Below are 14,176 nucleotides of genomic sequence, written 5' to 3' on the forward strand. Positions count from 1 at the left end.
CAAATACAAACCCCATTTCTCACCATTCATAAGGGCATAAGTGAGAATCATCACTGAGTTATTGAGGAAACTGTTTTCTTCGTTGATGACACGGAGAGTAGCTTTTTTATCGTCTTCTGATGAATCTTTTGATGTGATCCCAGCAGAGAGATAAATTATGACCATATCGGTATCTAAGAAGAATTATATATGCAGAAAACGCATTAGATTTTGAAGTCAGGAGAGTCAGCTGGCAAGAGCCCTTACACCTGCTCACAACCATCTATTGCCAACAGTTCCATTTGTGAGACTCGCAGGAATCTAACAAGGATAAACACACTGCAGTCTTATAAACGTTATCCTTTCTTATTAAGCTTCCATTCACAGCATTTACCAAATGCCTGATTGATTGATCGGTGCCTACCAGCTACCCAGAAGCACCATTGCCTGTTTCTCCTGAGCAGACCTCACAGGCACCTCCTGGCCCCAGGTGTAGCCAGTGCACAGCATGAGGCAGAGCAGAAGCTGCTCTAACTTCACAGAGAGGGCTTAACAAAAGGAAAACAACCTGCAAGTTTCATCTCCTGATCCACAGCTCTTCCCTTGTCTTGCAGTTCCACAGGTAGCTGCACCACACCCCAGGGGAAAGCATCTGATAGCGTTTCCCCTGTGAAAAGTGCACGGTGCTTTCCCAGCTGCAAGAGCAGTGCAGGGGGCTTGATGTGGCTGTTGCTGCTGACCACGGGTCCCTCCTCTTCCTCCCTTCCAGGTGTGCCTGTGATGGGCACCCCAGCAGACATGAGAAGCACAAAATCTCCAGACAAGACCTTCTCACCCACTCCTCCTCCTTCACACTGTCAGTTTAGTCCTCCAGGCAGAGGATGCCGGAGGCTTGGTATGGTGTAGGGTACAGCGTAGTAAAGCTTGAGAAATGAGATGCAGCACACACCACAGCACACCATCATTCCTCACTGGCTTGTTCCAGGAGAAGTCAAACACGTTTTTCAAGCTGAGTATGTTCTCAGGGAAAGGCCTGCCTCAAAGCCTTTGGACATGTAAATGCAAATCACTGCTTACTCACAGTCCTGCCTCCTCACATTGTATCCCAGTATTACAAGTATGTTATGCATCTAGTTCAAACACTGGTAGGGATCCCACACCACCGCACCACCTGAAGCACGGGAGGTTGGCTGGTTACACACCAACTTTGTTGTCCCACCTGGGGTTTTGGTGGGTTTGCTGGGGGGTTATTTAAAAAAGGTATGAATGTTTTGATGTGCAGATTTTGTCATTGTGGCTCAAGAAGAATTTCAGGCAGAATTGGCTTTTGATACACACCAGTTAAGAGGAGCTGTTAAACCTGGGGAGAATTTCTGCCTTTTTTTGGTGTTTTTAAGAAGCTAAAACTGGGAAAAAAAGCAAAGGCAGGTACAGCTTTGGCATTAGTTTAAGGAACATGGTTAGTGTGGTTCCTAGGCTACAGCACAGCAGTTTTATACTGTAGCCAGCATCATGCTACACTCCAAAAGCTTTGCTAGCAGGAGTAACATACAGCAGTCCCAAGTCTGCATTCAGGACCAGTCTAAGATGCTAAACAGAGTAGTGTCTTAGTACTCACAGCTGAGCATCCTATTCTACTTGATACACTGCACTTCTGACAGCAGGGACAGGCCCTTATATTCAGCACACTGTTACTGCATCAATCTATAGTGTGTGTGTATAATGTATATATCTACACTGCAATTTAATGTATGGATATACACAAGACATACCCTCCCTGCCTATTTACCTGGAGTTTTCAGGCAGCTGGGTACTCAGTGGCAAGAATTTCCTTACACTTTGGGAGGAGGACGACTGGGGTAGGAACTGGCAATGAGGCTCAGACATGTTCAGCAGCAGAATTCTGCCACCTCACACCAGTAGTTCCCTCCTAACTTTCCCAGTGTGAATTCAGGAGCAGGGCTGTATCTCAATAGCTTCCCTGACACACCCACACATTGTTCTCCGGGAACAGGATGTTAGAAAATTAACAGTGAAATGAATGATATTTTTTTTCTAGGTTTGTTTTTCTTTTTTTTTTTTTTTTTTTTTACAAAAGATGAAAAGATTATTTATAAGAAAATGAGACTTGCTTCATAAACATCCTCTTCTCAAACCTATTGTGTCTCGCTCTGAATTCTGAAATTTGCTATGGAAGAATTAGGTCTTCAAAACCTAAACCCAAAGTATTTCCCTTTCCTTTGAACTTTCTGTATTTGTGCAGTAAAATAATTGTTAGGTACAAACCCTAGTGCAAGTCAGTGTTTTCACATGAATGAAGAATATGTCAAAACCTTCTAACCCTAACATAAAAACAGTGCCAAGCTTTTAAGATACGTAGGAGGATGCTGCAAGACTTTACAGCTGATCTTCTTGGAATAACTGCTGATGACTAATGCATCTCATCCCAGCCAGCTTCAGCAGTGCTCAATTATTATTTTTTTTAATTATTTTTCATTTTCTAGAAAGTTGCACCCCCCTTTTATCATTTTGCCTGAGGATGGTAAAAACCTTTCAGCTAAGCACGGTATGGGCAGATAAATGTTTCACTAGAGACTGAACTTCAGAAGTTGGCTAAGCCTTTCATAGCAAAAGCACCATTTTATGAATTTGCACAGTAAATTTCCTTAGTCTTTCCAAAGCACTTTCCTTCCTGGGCTTTTCTTTTCCACTCTTTTCTGTTCTGTTCAGCCCACGAACTGGTGCCTGTCAGGACACCGAGGAATCTGCACTCCCTGGAGCAGACACAGGACCAAGCTGTGGGATCTCTGTTACAGAAATTGATTAAAGCAACAGAGATCAGGCTGCTTTCTCCACCCTGCCACAGCAATATTACACAACTCTGAAGAGGACTCTGAGCACAGCCTCAAGAATTTGCTTTCTACAGCTTCCTGGCAGGGAAACTGTGGCACTCAATTTCACATCCATCTCTTCCACATCTTTCACCACATCCTCAATACAAAACACACACCAAAACCCCTTCCAATCTTGGGTATGGGAAGGAAAAAGCCCGTGATTCATACACCAAAGTTCAGGAGGCTATTCTTAGATGAAGGAGAATTTAGCCAGGCCAACACCATGTTCCATAAAACATCACCCATAATTGGTATTCCCAAAAACCCCTTTGCCCCAAGAGGTGGGCTGCTTCCGTAGGTCTTCACTGAGGCAGATAACCCACATGTGTATTTATAAGCAATAACTACCTGCAGCATCAGCAATTTTTACTAAAAGCCCCCCCATCCCTTAGGAAAAAAATTCCACTGTCAGGCAATTCAATACTGAACTGTCATTTTATAGTTGGAAAGAAAGGGAAGGCAGCAAGTGAAACAAATGAAAAGGGAACAGCCACATTCAACACTCACTCAGCTCCAGACCAAGTAAATGCTACTTATTAAAACCACGTGCTTCCCTCCCTCTTTTTCTTTTTTAATATTCAAGACACTACCCTCTGTCAAAGTGAGGATTTCAAATAAGCAAACATTTCTGCAAGCCTCAGAAATGATCAGGATTGCCCAACAAGGGACTTACTTCCTTGGAGTTTCGTGCCATTGTTTGTATTTCGTATCAACTGGAAAGCCTTTTGAAATCCCACCGCATGCTGCGTAGGGCTGTCAGATGACTTTATACTGCTAACGAAGGTGGACATCTTCCTCTTTGTCTCACTGGTGGCAGGGGACAGAAACGTCTTATAGCACTGATCCAACGAGCAGGTTCTTACTGTGTCTGCCACGGTTAACACAGAGATCTTGAAAGAGAAGAAACTCTATTGGATTACCTTCCCATTTATAATTCTTTACGCAGCAATACAGAAAACACAATGATAAAGCCAACTGAAGAGATTCCCTGGATTTAAAATTCAATTGTTAAAAAATAAATGCTCCAGGCATAAATCCATCAGATTTGAAAAGGATTAGACTTATGGTGATTTCAAGAAAAAGAGAACCAGTCTTTGTTTCCCAGACAAAGTCAGCTTCACTCTGCTCGTACATAATAGTTAATACACCATTCTGGGCAGAAGGCTAAGTGAACTGGAGGTAACTGAAAACAGAATCAGCAGAGAGCATTTTCAGGAGAGCCTGGAGTGCCTATAGAAAAGTAAAGTGCCTACAGAAAATGGGGGAAAAAATACTCCACAAAACCCTGTAAGAACTTTTCGCAGGCAAAGCCTTATGTTGATTTAATGTTTGGGTCAAGGCGAGCCAAATCTGCCACCAGTTTTTATCCCATAAATAAGCTAAGTCATGTAATGGTAACACTGGCATTAATACACACATTACAGACCAGTCCTATTAAAAGAGAGGCATGCTTTATTATAAATCATGACTGATGCAAGACCATCATTGAATTAATTATAACTTGTGTAACAGGTTTCATAACCACTGAGTCCAAGTAACATGTTTTACATGTATTTTCTTCTTCATTACAGGTCTATATTAATTCAAACACTTCTGACACTTGAATTTAAGTACTATTAATTCTGCCAAAATGTAAGCATTATTTTGCAGTATTAAAACTCTAAACCCATGGAGGTTAGAAGTGTTTTTCCCATATTATTAATGAGAACACTTAAGGCAAAGATTATAATCAGTAGTTCTTCAACTTGATTTGACTGAATCTCCCTATCAAAAAAGAAAAAAAACCCTCAAAACCCAAGCAGAATGATCAAGGTCCCACTGATAGAGAACTACTGCAAGTAAGGACAGAGCTAGGGCCTGCCTGTGGTCCCACAGAAGCACTGTGTGGGCCCCCAGTTGTAATCCTGGCTTAAAACAATTCCAGCCTAAGTGACTTTCTCATTGTTGAGTATCTGTGACAGAGCAAGAAATACAATCCAGATTTATCAACCCTTTGCTTTAGCCTTTTCTTGCTGGTATCACAGTTGTCTGGGAATCTTCCAAACACTAATTATGTTTCAGCTCACTCTGGTATAGCAGCAGAATAAATCATTTCCATTTTCACAAGCAAAGCCAGCCTCAGAAGAAGAATGAGCTGCTCAAAGCAATCTAGTACTTCAGAAGTACTAATTGCACACTGTATCACACTGCTGACCATCACCTTAAGTCCCTGCCAAGATGAAGGAGCTTTTAAAGATTACTCAGAGACAAGATGTTGCCTTAGATCAGTGGATTTCACTTTTTTTTACAGCCTGTGGATCCCCAAGTGTTTGCCCTGCAGTAATACAGGCTTCCAAAAGTGAGTTTGAGTCTCCAACACCCATCAGAGGTAGAGCACAGACCCCCAACAGTGCACAGGGCACAAGTAAAAACCACCACTTTGGGTGAAACACTGAGCATGGTACCCCTTTTAACATTAAAGATGTGGTTGGGGGAATAACATGTCAAGTACAGACCTCATGAGACATTATGCCTGAATGTACAGCATAGGGTGAGCAGGGAAGGAGTGAAATATGGCTCTGCAGAGTAAGGACATTAAAATGACAGAAGTGCTGAAGAATGTCATCCCTCTCCCCACTCCTGTTTTATTCTTATAATAAAAATGAAACTATGAAGAGGGTAGTGCAAAACACACCACCTTTGTAGATATTTATACACTATATACATATATATACACTCTCTCTATATCTATATATAGTAAATAATATAGGTGATAGGGGGATGGTTGGACTGGGTTATCTTGGAGATCTTTCCTAACCTTAATGATTATGTGATTCTATGGTTGAAAATAACCAAAACATGTTCATTGCTTGGAGAAAACTTACCTTATCGTGTTCATCTATAGAGCTGAGAATAACCTGAGCTGCATCTTTGGCAATCTGAAACTGTGTCTCCGTGACCGAAGCCCCGTGGTCCACAATGACGACGATGTGCTTGGACTGAGGTCGAACAGTAGAAACATAGACAGGCCTGAAGGAGAGCAAAACCCAGAAGTGCTGCCATGAGTCATATGTCACCTCACCAATAAAGAACAAATTCACAGGAATTTTCACCTTTATGAGAACTTCCACTAGGAAAAGGCGAGCTGAGAATCTGAACATGCAGGAAAGGCCCTCACTCTTGCTCCCTTTCTGAGTTTTTTAAACCAAAATCAGGTGTCAGACCCTTTTCTCTCTGTCACACCAACTATCAACTAGGAATAAACAGTTTTCCTGATGCAGCAGCAGCTCTCACCAAGTTCTGGATTAAGTGTTGACATCAAGAAATGCCTGGTGATAAAAGTTGGGTGCCTGGAACCTTACTCACACATAGAAGTACAATAGTGGGTATGTGCTGGTAACATGATGAGTAAAAACCTGCACAACCGTGCAGAGCTACATTTGCATAGGGTGTTGGGGTTACTGTAATAAGGAGTGGCTTCTGGCCAAGAAAAAGGGTTTCTCTTGATGCCCAGGAACACGTTTTATGTGGGTCGAGCTCCACAACCCTTTGGAATGTGCAGTTCTGAACCCCATGGTTAATTGGTGAAGGCTCTTGGTGCTGCCATGTGTCTATCTGCACTATCATCAAAAAATTTCTTTTCAGTGGAGTGGTTCTCAAATCCCATTCAGTATGGGGAGAGATGTGTGAAAGATTTCACAAGCTCTCATGCCAAGGTTTCAACCTGGAACAAATTAGGAACCTCTTCAGCAAGGAAGAAGAATTACAGAGAGATAGGATTCTGCCCTCTTTAGTCCAGACCCAACACTAGTTAAGAGTCAAGTGTGAGTTTTGTGATCTAAATTTTAGTATATCAAAGGCAGACCCAGAAATCTTATTAGGAGTAAAGGAAATGCAGGAGATTTTAGACAAGGCACTGCAACAAACAACTGGCACAAATCAATTCTTAATTGTAAAACAGCCTGCAGCCCTGCACTGGTATTAATACCTTCAACTTAAATAGGGCCTTTGATCTTCAAAGCACTTAAATATTAACTAATTAATCCATCCAAACTACACTCTGAAGTAAATAGTAGCAAAAAGATAGCTCTTCTTTAGCCATGGAGAAACTGCAACCAAGGCTCAGCGATTGGGATGAAATCACCAATGGTTTTAATGCCAAAATTCTGATGAAGACTGGGGTACCCCCAGCTCTCACCCCTTCAGACTGCACCTTTCCAAGACCACAGAGAACTTAATCAAGCCCAGGCACTTCAAGCTTTGATGACACATAGAAGATAACATCTGTAAACATTTGATTGCTCAACACGGACAGGTAACCAAAACAGTTTTTAGTCAGCTACACAGAAACAGTCCCTGGATGTGCTGATACTTCCTCTGCATAGATTAACTGGTACAATTAGGTCATGTGTGACCAGAGATACTAAAGCCACTGCACTTTCTCAGAAGACTCCACCCATGAGTCCTGAGCAGTCCCAGTAATAACGACAGCAAAGGCTAGGGGAAAAACACTTTGCTGCGGCTGCTCTGCTCCATGCCCACAGAATAGGAGCATTTCCCTGAGCAAAGAAACCCCCATCCCCATCTGATCCCTTTTTCTACAGTTTTTAGTTGAAACAGGAAGTTTCCACTATTGCTGTTTCCCCATTATTCACAGTGGGCCACTTGAACCTTGGGTGGAGATTGGAAAAATGCTCCTACCTATGCCCCCCTCCTCCCTGAAGCAATGCATCTGCCAGATCAGTAAAATACATGTTCACTATTTATTATTGGGGGTCAAGTATCAGTCAAATACATGTCAACTTTTGCCTATGGGCAGGCCTACAGTTTATAAGTTGCTGCTATTTACAGCTTATTTGATTTGGGAGAGGTGAGGAACCTGTACGTAATATCATTTCACAGCGAAGTTGCTTAAAAGCAAAACCCAGCATGTTAAAAACAAACCTAAGAAAACCCCAGGGACCCCATTAAAAGTTACTTGTGAACATTGTCGACTTGGCAGAGTGTAATGCTGAAATGAAACCAGGCTTTAAGGAATGCAATTTTAGTGCTTTGCCCTCTAAATGGTAAGGAGACAAATCTTACCTGCTGCGGTGCTCATAGCTGCCTTTGCAGCGGAACTTGTGGGCTGGGAAAACAGTGAAAATGCCTTCTTCTGAGCTGAAATACTGCCATTTAATCCCTGGGTTAGACTTCAGGTTATCAGCAAGAACTGAAGGGTGGGGAGGAAAAAATGAGAACCAAAGTAGCGTTAAAAAGGGAGGTCAGACTTGGAAGGATGTTTATTCAAGGCCTCTCTCACATGAGAGGACTAACCAGGGTCCTGACACCAACCACAAGTAGCTCTATTCGAGGACCACTAGAGCCTCACATCTAATTTGTGAAGAGTTAAAGGCTTCTGGAAACTTAACACTGCACTTGAGAGATTTAATTTAATAAGCAATAATTACTGAACCTCTGAAGTATAACTGGGGGCCAAGAAGGCAAGGTAGGAGCAAGGAAGGAAGAGATTAAGGCAATTACATAGAATATGTATACATACATGCATAATGATACACATATTGTCCAAATCATCATCTCTGCTTGCAGTGAATTGAAAATAAAACTTCAATGTTTGAATGCTTTTGTTTTTACTTAACAGTCAAAATGGGTTACATCAACTTAAAATCCATTAAAAAAAAAAAGTAGTATTTCCTTTCCATTTCTCCTTTTCTGTTCTTTGATTATAAAACTGGCAGAGGGGAGCTGTGATTTACAGGGCTTCACCTTTTGCTGAGCATTTACTTTTGGTGTTTCCCTTAGATTGACACTGGCAATAGGCCAGACATTTCTATCTCCCAAATCTCAGTCATTATCAGATACAGGGGTATTTGGGTTGGAAATCACTGCAGGACACACTGTAAGCTCAGCCAGACATTCTACAACAAAATGCCCACATTATGTACAGTAACTTCAACATCCTCAACAGTTTAGCAGTTTCTCAAGTTTCCCAGACTGGCTGTGACCATGATATTCTCTCCACATTCACCTCAGCATCATTACTCTGTAAAATCCATTATCTTGGGGGTTTCTCTTTCCCCTTTTGACATGACTTTTCATATTTCCACAGTGCCTAAAAATCCTGGTGGAAGTCCTGGTTGTACAAAGCTGCAGCTTTGCGGGACTGTGGTAAAGGAATTCTTTGGAGAATTTGGAGCCTCAATGGATGAGAAGGACTGAGGAAGAAACATGAACAAGACATGAAGTGGTTGATGAGAGTTTTCTCTGTGTTAATGACTGAGATATACTCTACTCACACCTCTCACTTTCTCATCCTTCTCCAAAAAATACCTATTCAACCACAAGAAAGATGCCAAAGCTTGTTTCTCCTTCTCTCCAGTGCACAGGTAAACTCAACCTGGTGATGCTCTTGGGAGCAGGAATCTTCTCAGGAATTCTCACACTTTCAAAGAAACCACTCATGATCTTCCAACCAAAACAAGTAAGGCAAACCACCAAACCAAAGAATATATTCTTCCCAGGGGAAGGACTCGCATTGGAGAAGTTGTTGGAGGACTGCTGTGGGAAGGACCCCACGCTGGAGCAGTGGAAGAGTGAGGAGTCCTCCCCTGAGGAGGAAGGAATGGCAGGGACTACAGGTGATGAACTGACCAAACCCCCCATTCCTCGTCTCCCTGTTCAGCTGGGGAAGGAGGAAGAGAAATGGGGAGTGAAGTTGGGCCAGGAAGAAGTGGAGGGGGTGAGGTGTTTTAATATTTGGGTTAATTTCTCATGATCCTTCTGATTTTATTGGTAGTAAATTCATTTTCCCCAAGTGGAGTCTGTTTTGCCTGTGACAGCAGTTGGTGAGGGATCTCCCTTGTCCTTATCTCGACCCACGAGCCTTCTGTTACATCTTCTCTCCCTGCTCAGCTGGAGGGGAGGGTGATGGAGCAGCTTTGGGGGGCACCTGGGGTCCAGCCAGCACCAACCCAGCACCACCCTTGGTTTGTGGCTACACCTGATATGGTACCAGCTTTGATTTGTTCAAAGGTTTCTTTGGTCATGGGCAACAGTTTCTGTGTAGGCAGGGAGGGAAAAGCAATGTGAAATTCTCATACTGCCAAATTTAGGCATCACAGAAAACTTTAGACAAAAAAAATCAGGTTTTTAATTAAAACCAAAACAAACCTAACCCACACAGAGTTTGTACAGCTGGGACTACCTGAAATTCCTCTCCTCATCTCCCTCCAAAGCACCCATCCTCTTTTCCTCTCTGAAATCTTGTCTGGGAAAACCCAGGTTTCATTTCTGACCTCACTGGGGTTTGGCAGCCTGACCCTTCAGAGAAGGTGCAGCACTGGTGCTCTCAGCCCACACAAGCTCCTGCGTGGGAGCAGCTGCATGGCCACAGCTGTGGGAATCCAGGGAAGGTTTTGATTAAGCTGCAAAGAGAAGCCTGGAAAAAACCACCTTTAAAATTACCAAAACCTTGGAAGAAACAACTTGTCTGAATGAAACAACTTTACAGTTAAAAGGTGTGTTTTTAAATCACTGCTATATTAACATTCCATTCCCACAAGGCTATGATTTGTGCTTATTTCCCCACCAGAGTATCTAGATTAAAAGATGTCCCTTTTCCCCATCAAGCAGTTGTCTCCAAACCCAAACAAAGCCCCCACAGCCTGAGTGCTTCTCTCTGCTATTCCTCCTTTTGACAAAGTTCTGCTTGTGGTTTCTTATCATAACTCTTTGCTTTTGTTTGTCCTTCCCCCCCCATGACCACAGCAGACAATCTCCCAGCAGATAAGCTGTGGCTGAATCATACATACTTTTTAAGTACAATAAGTCTTAAGTGCACTTTTATTTTCCATCCATTACTGAAGCTGTAAGAACACCCCACTGGTGTTCCCTCCCTTACTGGTCCCTGCCAGGACACCCAGCAGATGCTCTCTTGTAGCCTAACCTCACTTACCCCAAACTTTCCTCAGTTGTTTGCCTGTACTTTATTCTCTCCTCCTCCTTCCAGCAAAGCCAGCCTCCAGACAGGTTACACAATTGAAAGACCCCAACAAAACAACCTATGGTAAGGGGAGTTGCCTGTCTAGCCACTAAATTTGCCAAAATTACACCCCTGGCAGCGAGGTGTGCAGGGCATCTCCCTGACATTCACTTTTGAGGCTCCACATGCTTGATCTGTGGCTCCCATTTTAACTCAAACAGTAATTTTCTTTTATTTTTTCCCCATTTTCTGTCAGGTTCCAGTAATTTTTGTACATCTAATAAGGTCCCCACCTCCCTGTTCTCATACAGTGTATTTTATATTACTGAGTACAGGTAAAACTTTTGCTTTTCTAAAATGAGCATTCCCCTAAATAAAGACCCAGTCTTGATATCACACTACTCAGAGGAAGTTGAGAGTCCAAGACTTATAAACACAGAAATCTTGGTGTAATCCTGGAATTCCAGACATAAACTGGGGATATAAATCCCATGGGCTGGCACTGCCAAGTCAGCCCACAACCTCTGTCCCCTCCGCTCCCAGCGCAGCACTATGTGACCCCAAATTCCACTGCAGACAGAAAAAGTTGGAAAGTATTAACACAGGAGTATTTGAAATTATCATTCTCTCTCATTACAACTATCTCACAAGGCAGAAAGGACTTTAGAAAGAAAGCCCTATGTGCTAGAGTTTATAAACTTCAAAGGGAATGCGATATGATAACACTTAGCACTTCTAGATACCACTTTACATCTTCAAAGCATAGTCAAATCATTAACTAATTAATCTTCAAAGAACAGCACAAACAGTCAGTGAGGAAAAAAAAGAAAAAGAAGGAACTACTGAACATAATTGCTAATTATAAATGAGTTTCTTACAGTCCTCTTTAGCATTGCATTTATTGAGCTGCAGACCTCACAGTTCCCACCCAACAAAAAAAGTGACACGCACTGGAGGGTTCTCCTCTGACAGGTACCTCCATCAACAATGATCATCAGGATGCTACTGGAGTAGAAAGCAAATGTGCTCATTTCTCAAGTAAAGATGTTCTCTAACTCTCCAGACTCACAAATCTTTTCCAGGCTTTTCCAAGTCAAACTGTGTTCTGGCTCATGAGGTTTCACCAGAAATGAAAGGCTCTGAAGCTCAAACCCAATTAAAATTCTGCTGATGGTTTGAGCCAGGACAGAGCCCAGCTTGCTCCTTGGGAGCTCTTTTGACTCTGAAGGGAACAGAAGTAAAAAACCCTTTCATTTTAAGGAACAAACCCTGCTTCCTTGATTAAAAGGATTTGGAGAGGGTATCTGCACAAATACCTCCCAACCATTTTAACTCACCCAAGCTATCAGTTTAGCAATGGGAGGAACATGACCAAGGCATCCATGTTTTAAATGACCAACACCTCAAATAAGGCACAAAGTTTGTTGAGCACCCTTGTACCATCTCTGCAGGATGCTGGGGAAGAGCACTGCACTGTTCTACCTAGGGACCCTGCTTTGGCAGTGGGGTTGGACCCCATGATCTCTTGAGGTCCTTCCCAACCCCTACGATTCTGTGATTCTGTAAAGCTGCCTGACTGTGAACCGACGTTTCAGCACTTTGAAGGGTGAGAAGAACAAATTTAGTGGTTCCTTGTTTATTAAAAAAAGAGTGTGGGGGGGGAAAACCTCCCAAGCAATCTTCATAACATAATGCTCTGGCTCTGGGTAAGATTTTGTCTTCTAAAATAAAGGCCTATTCATACCAGCCAGGAGAGATCTCTTAATCTGAGGCCTCTGATTCCATCTGAAGGATAAAGACTCTCTCCTTATCTATTTTGTAGTAATGGCTAAAAGTAATCCAAAAGGAAAACTCAAGCCAAGATAAATCTAACCCCTTGCAAGACATTAAAGAAAAAGTCACCTAGTATCAAGGAAACAAAAAAGACAAATGATTATTTAAGGGTTGAGAAAAGAGAAGTACATCTACTTCTTTCTTCTTCCTGGAGATGGATGTTTATTTTCTCTTTATATTATAAAAAAATCCAACAGAACACTGCAAAAAAAAGCATTCAGTATTTTGGAATGTTTCATGACTACGTGACCCTGCTTAGCACGTTGTTCAGAGTGGAGGCTGCGGTTGTTCCCTGCACCGAGGGCTCTCCCAGGCTCTGCTCCCGTGCGGCCTGCCCGGCGTCTGCGGTGTGAATTCCATTCCCTCCCCACACCTCCAGCTTCACCACTGCAATCCCACTTTCTTACACTGTGCACAGAGCGGGCCAAGATTAACATTTCAAGAACTGAGATCAAGGTTGAACGCAGAAGAGTTTAAATTTATGTTTTGCTGAGGGCCTTTTATAGGCCGGATTATTTAAACTGCAAAACTCATGTGGGGAAAAAAAGAAGAGAGCCAGAATCATGGGGAATTTTTAATGGTTTTAATGTTCAGAATGAAATGATCAACCCATCTGAGAAGATAACCTGTTTGATAGACAGGCTAGGCTGGTTTTGGAAACTGTGGGCAAAAGCAGAGAAGAGTTGGGGTATGAGAGCTCCTGTGTGTGGGCCGGAGGAGCAGAGGGCTGTCAAAGCCTTTCTCTAGGAGGCTGATGAACTTGGGGTCATCCCCATCACACTGCATCCAGTGGGAAAGACAGTTTGATGTGATTTTTGAGAAGCCATGTCTTCCCACACCCTGCCTTTAAGTGTAATTGAGCTGGGCAGCAGAGGAAAATCACAGATCAAAATACCCAGATGCCCCAACAAACTCCTAAGATCTCAGGGCAGGAAGATAATTTGGGTTAACACAGGGTTTGAGTTCAAAGCAAAACAGGTATTCCTCACCAGCTCTATGTGAAGACTTACAAAAGAATTAAGAAAAATATGAGATTAGAGAAACTTTTTTCTTGTTTGATCTTTATCCTCTTTTAAAGATGGTTTTAAAATCTACACACATGTAGATTTATTCAGAAACCCTCCTGTATAAAGTGCTCTGTCCTAAGCGTATCTTCTAAGTGAAGTGGTTTCACAGAACTGGGTCACTGAAGAAATAGAAAAAAAAATTAAGAATTTTGAGAGACAGGTGACTTTTAGAAGCCATTTCTAATCTGACAACCATCTTCACAGCTCTAAGGGTGTTGGTGCACTGACAGTACCCCATCCTTCTGACCAAAACTGCTTCCTTGTCTGTTTATATCCCTGGTCTGTCTCAAGCCAACTATTGTCTTAGACCATAAATTCCTTTGGGCAAAGACTTTTGTCTCTGGGCTTTTTTGGCACAACAGATCCTGGCTATGTGAGGAAGTGCTAGAGGTACCACCAACACAATACCCTCTGCCCACAAAACAAATACCCAGCTTTCTGCC

General features: G+C 42.5%; 1 protein-coding gene across 1 annotated transcript in view; it reads right to left on the reverse strand.

The window, feature by feature from the left end:
* The window catches only part of CACHD1 (cache domain containing 1), a gene marked incomplete at both ends in the record, with an annotated part of 107,983 nt that overhangs the window by 29,509 nt on the left and 64,298 nt on the right, over nt 1–14,176 (reverse strand). The window contains 4 exons of the mRNA XM_084266175.1: nt 24–173; nt 3,547–3,763; nt 5,738–5,882; nt 7,938–8,064. Coding sequence (XP_084122301.1) covers nt 24–173; nt 3,547–3,763; nt 5,738–5,882; nt 7,938–8,064 — 639 coding nt within the window. The remainder of the gene's footprint in view (nt 1–23; nt 174–3,546; nt 3,764–5,737; nt 5,883–7,937; nt 8,065–14,176) is intronic.

Source organism: Gallinula chloropus (assembly GCF_964237585.1).
Source record: "Gallinula chloropus genome assembly, chromosome: 6".
NCBI lineage: Eukaryota > Metazoa > Chordata > Aves > Gruiformes > Rallidae > Gallinula > Gallinula chloropus.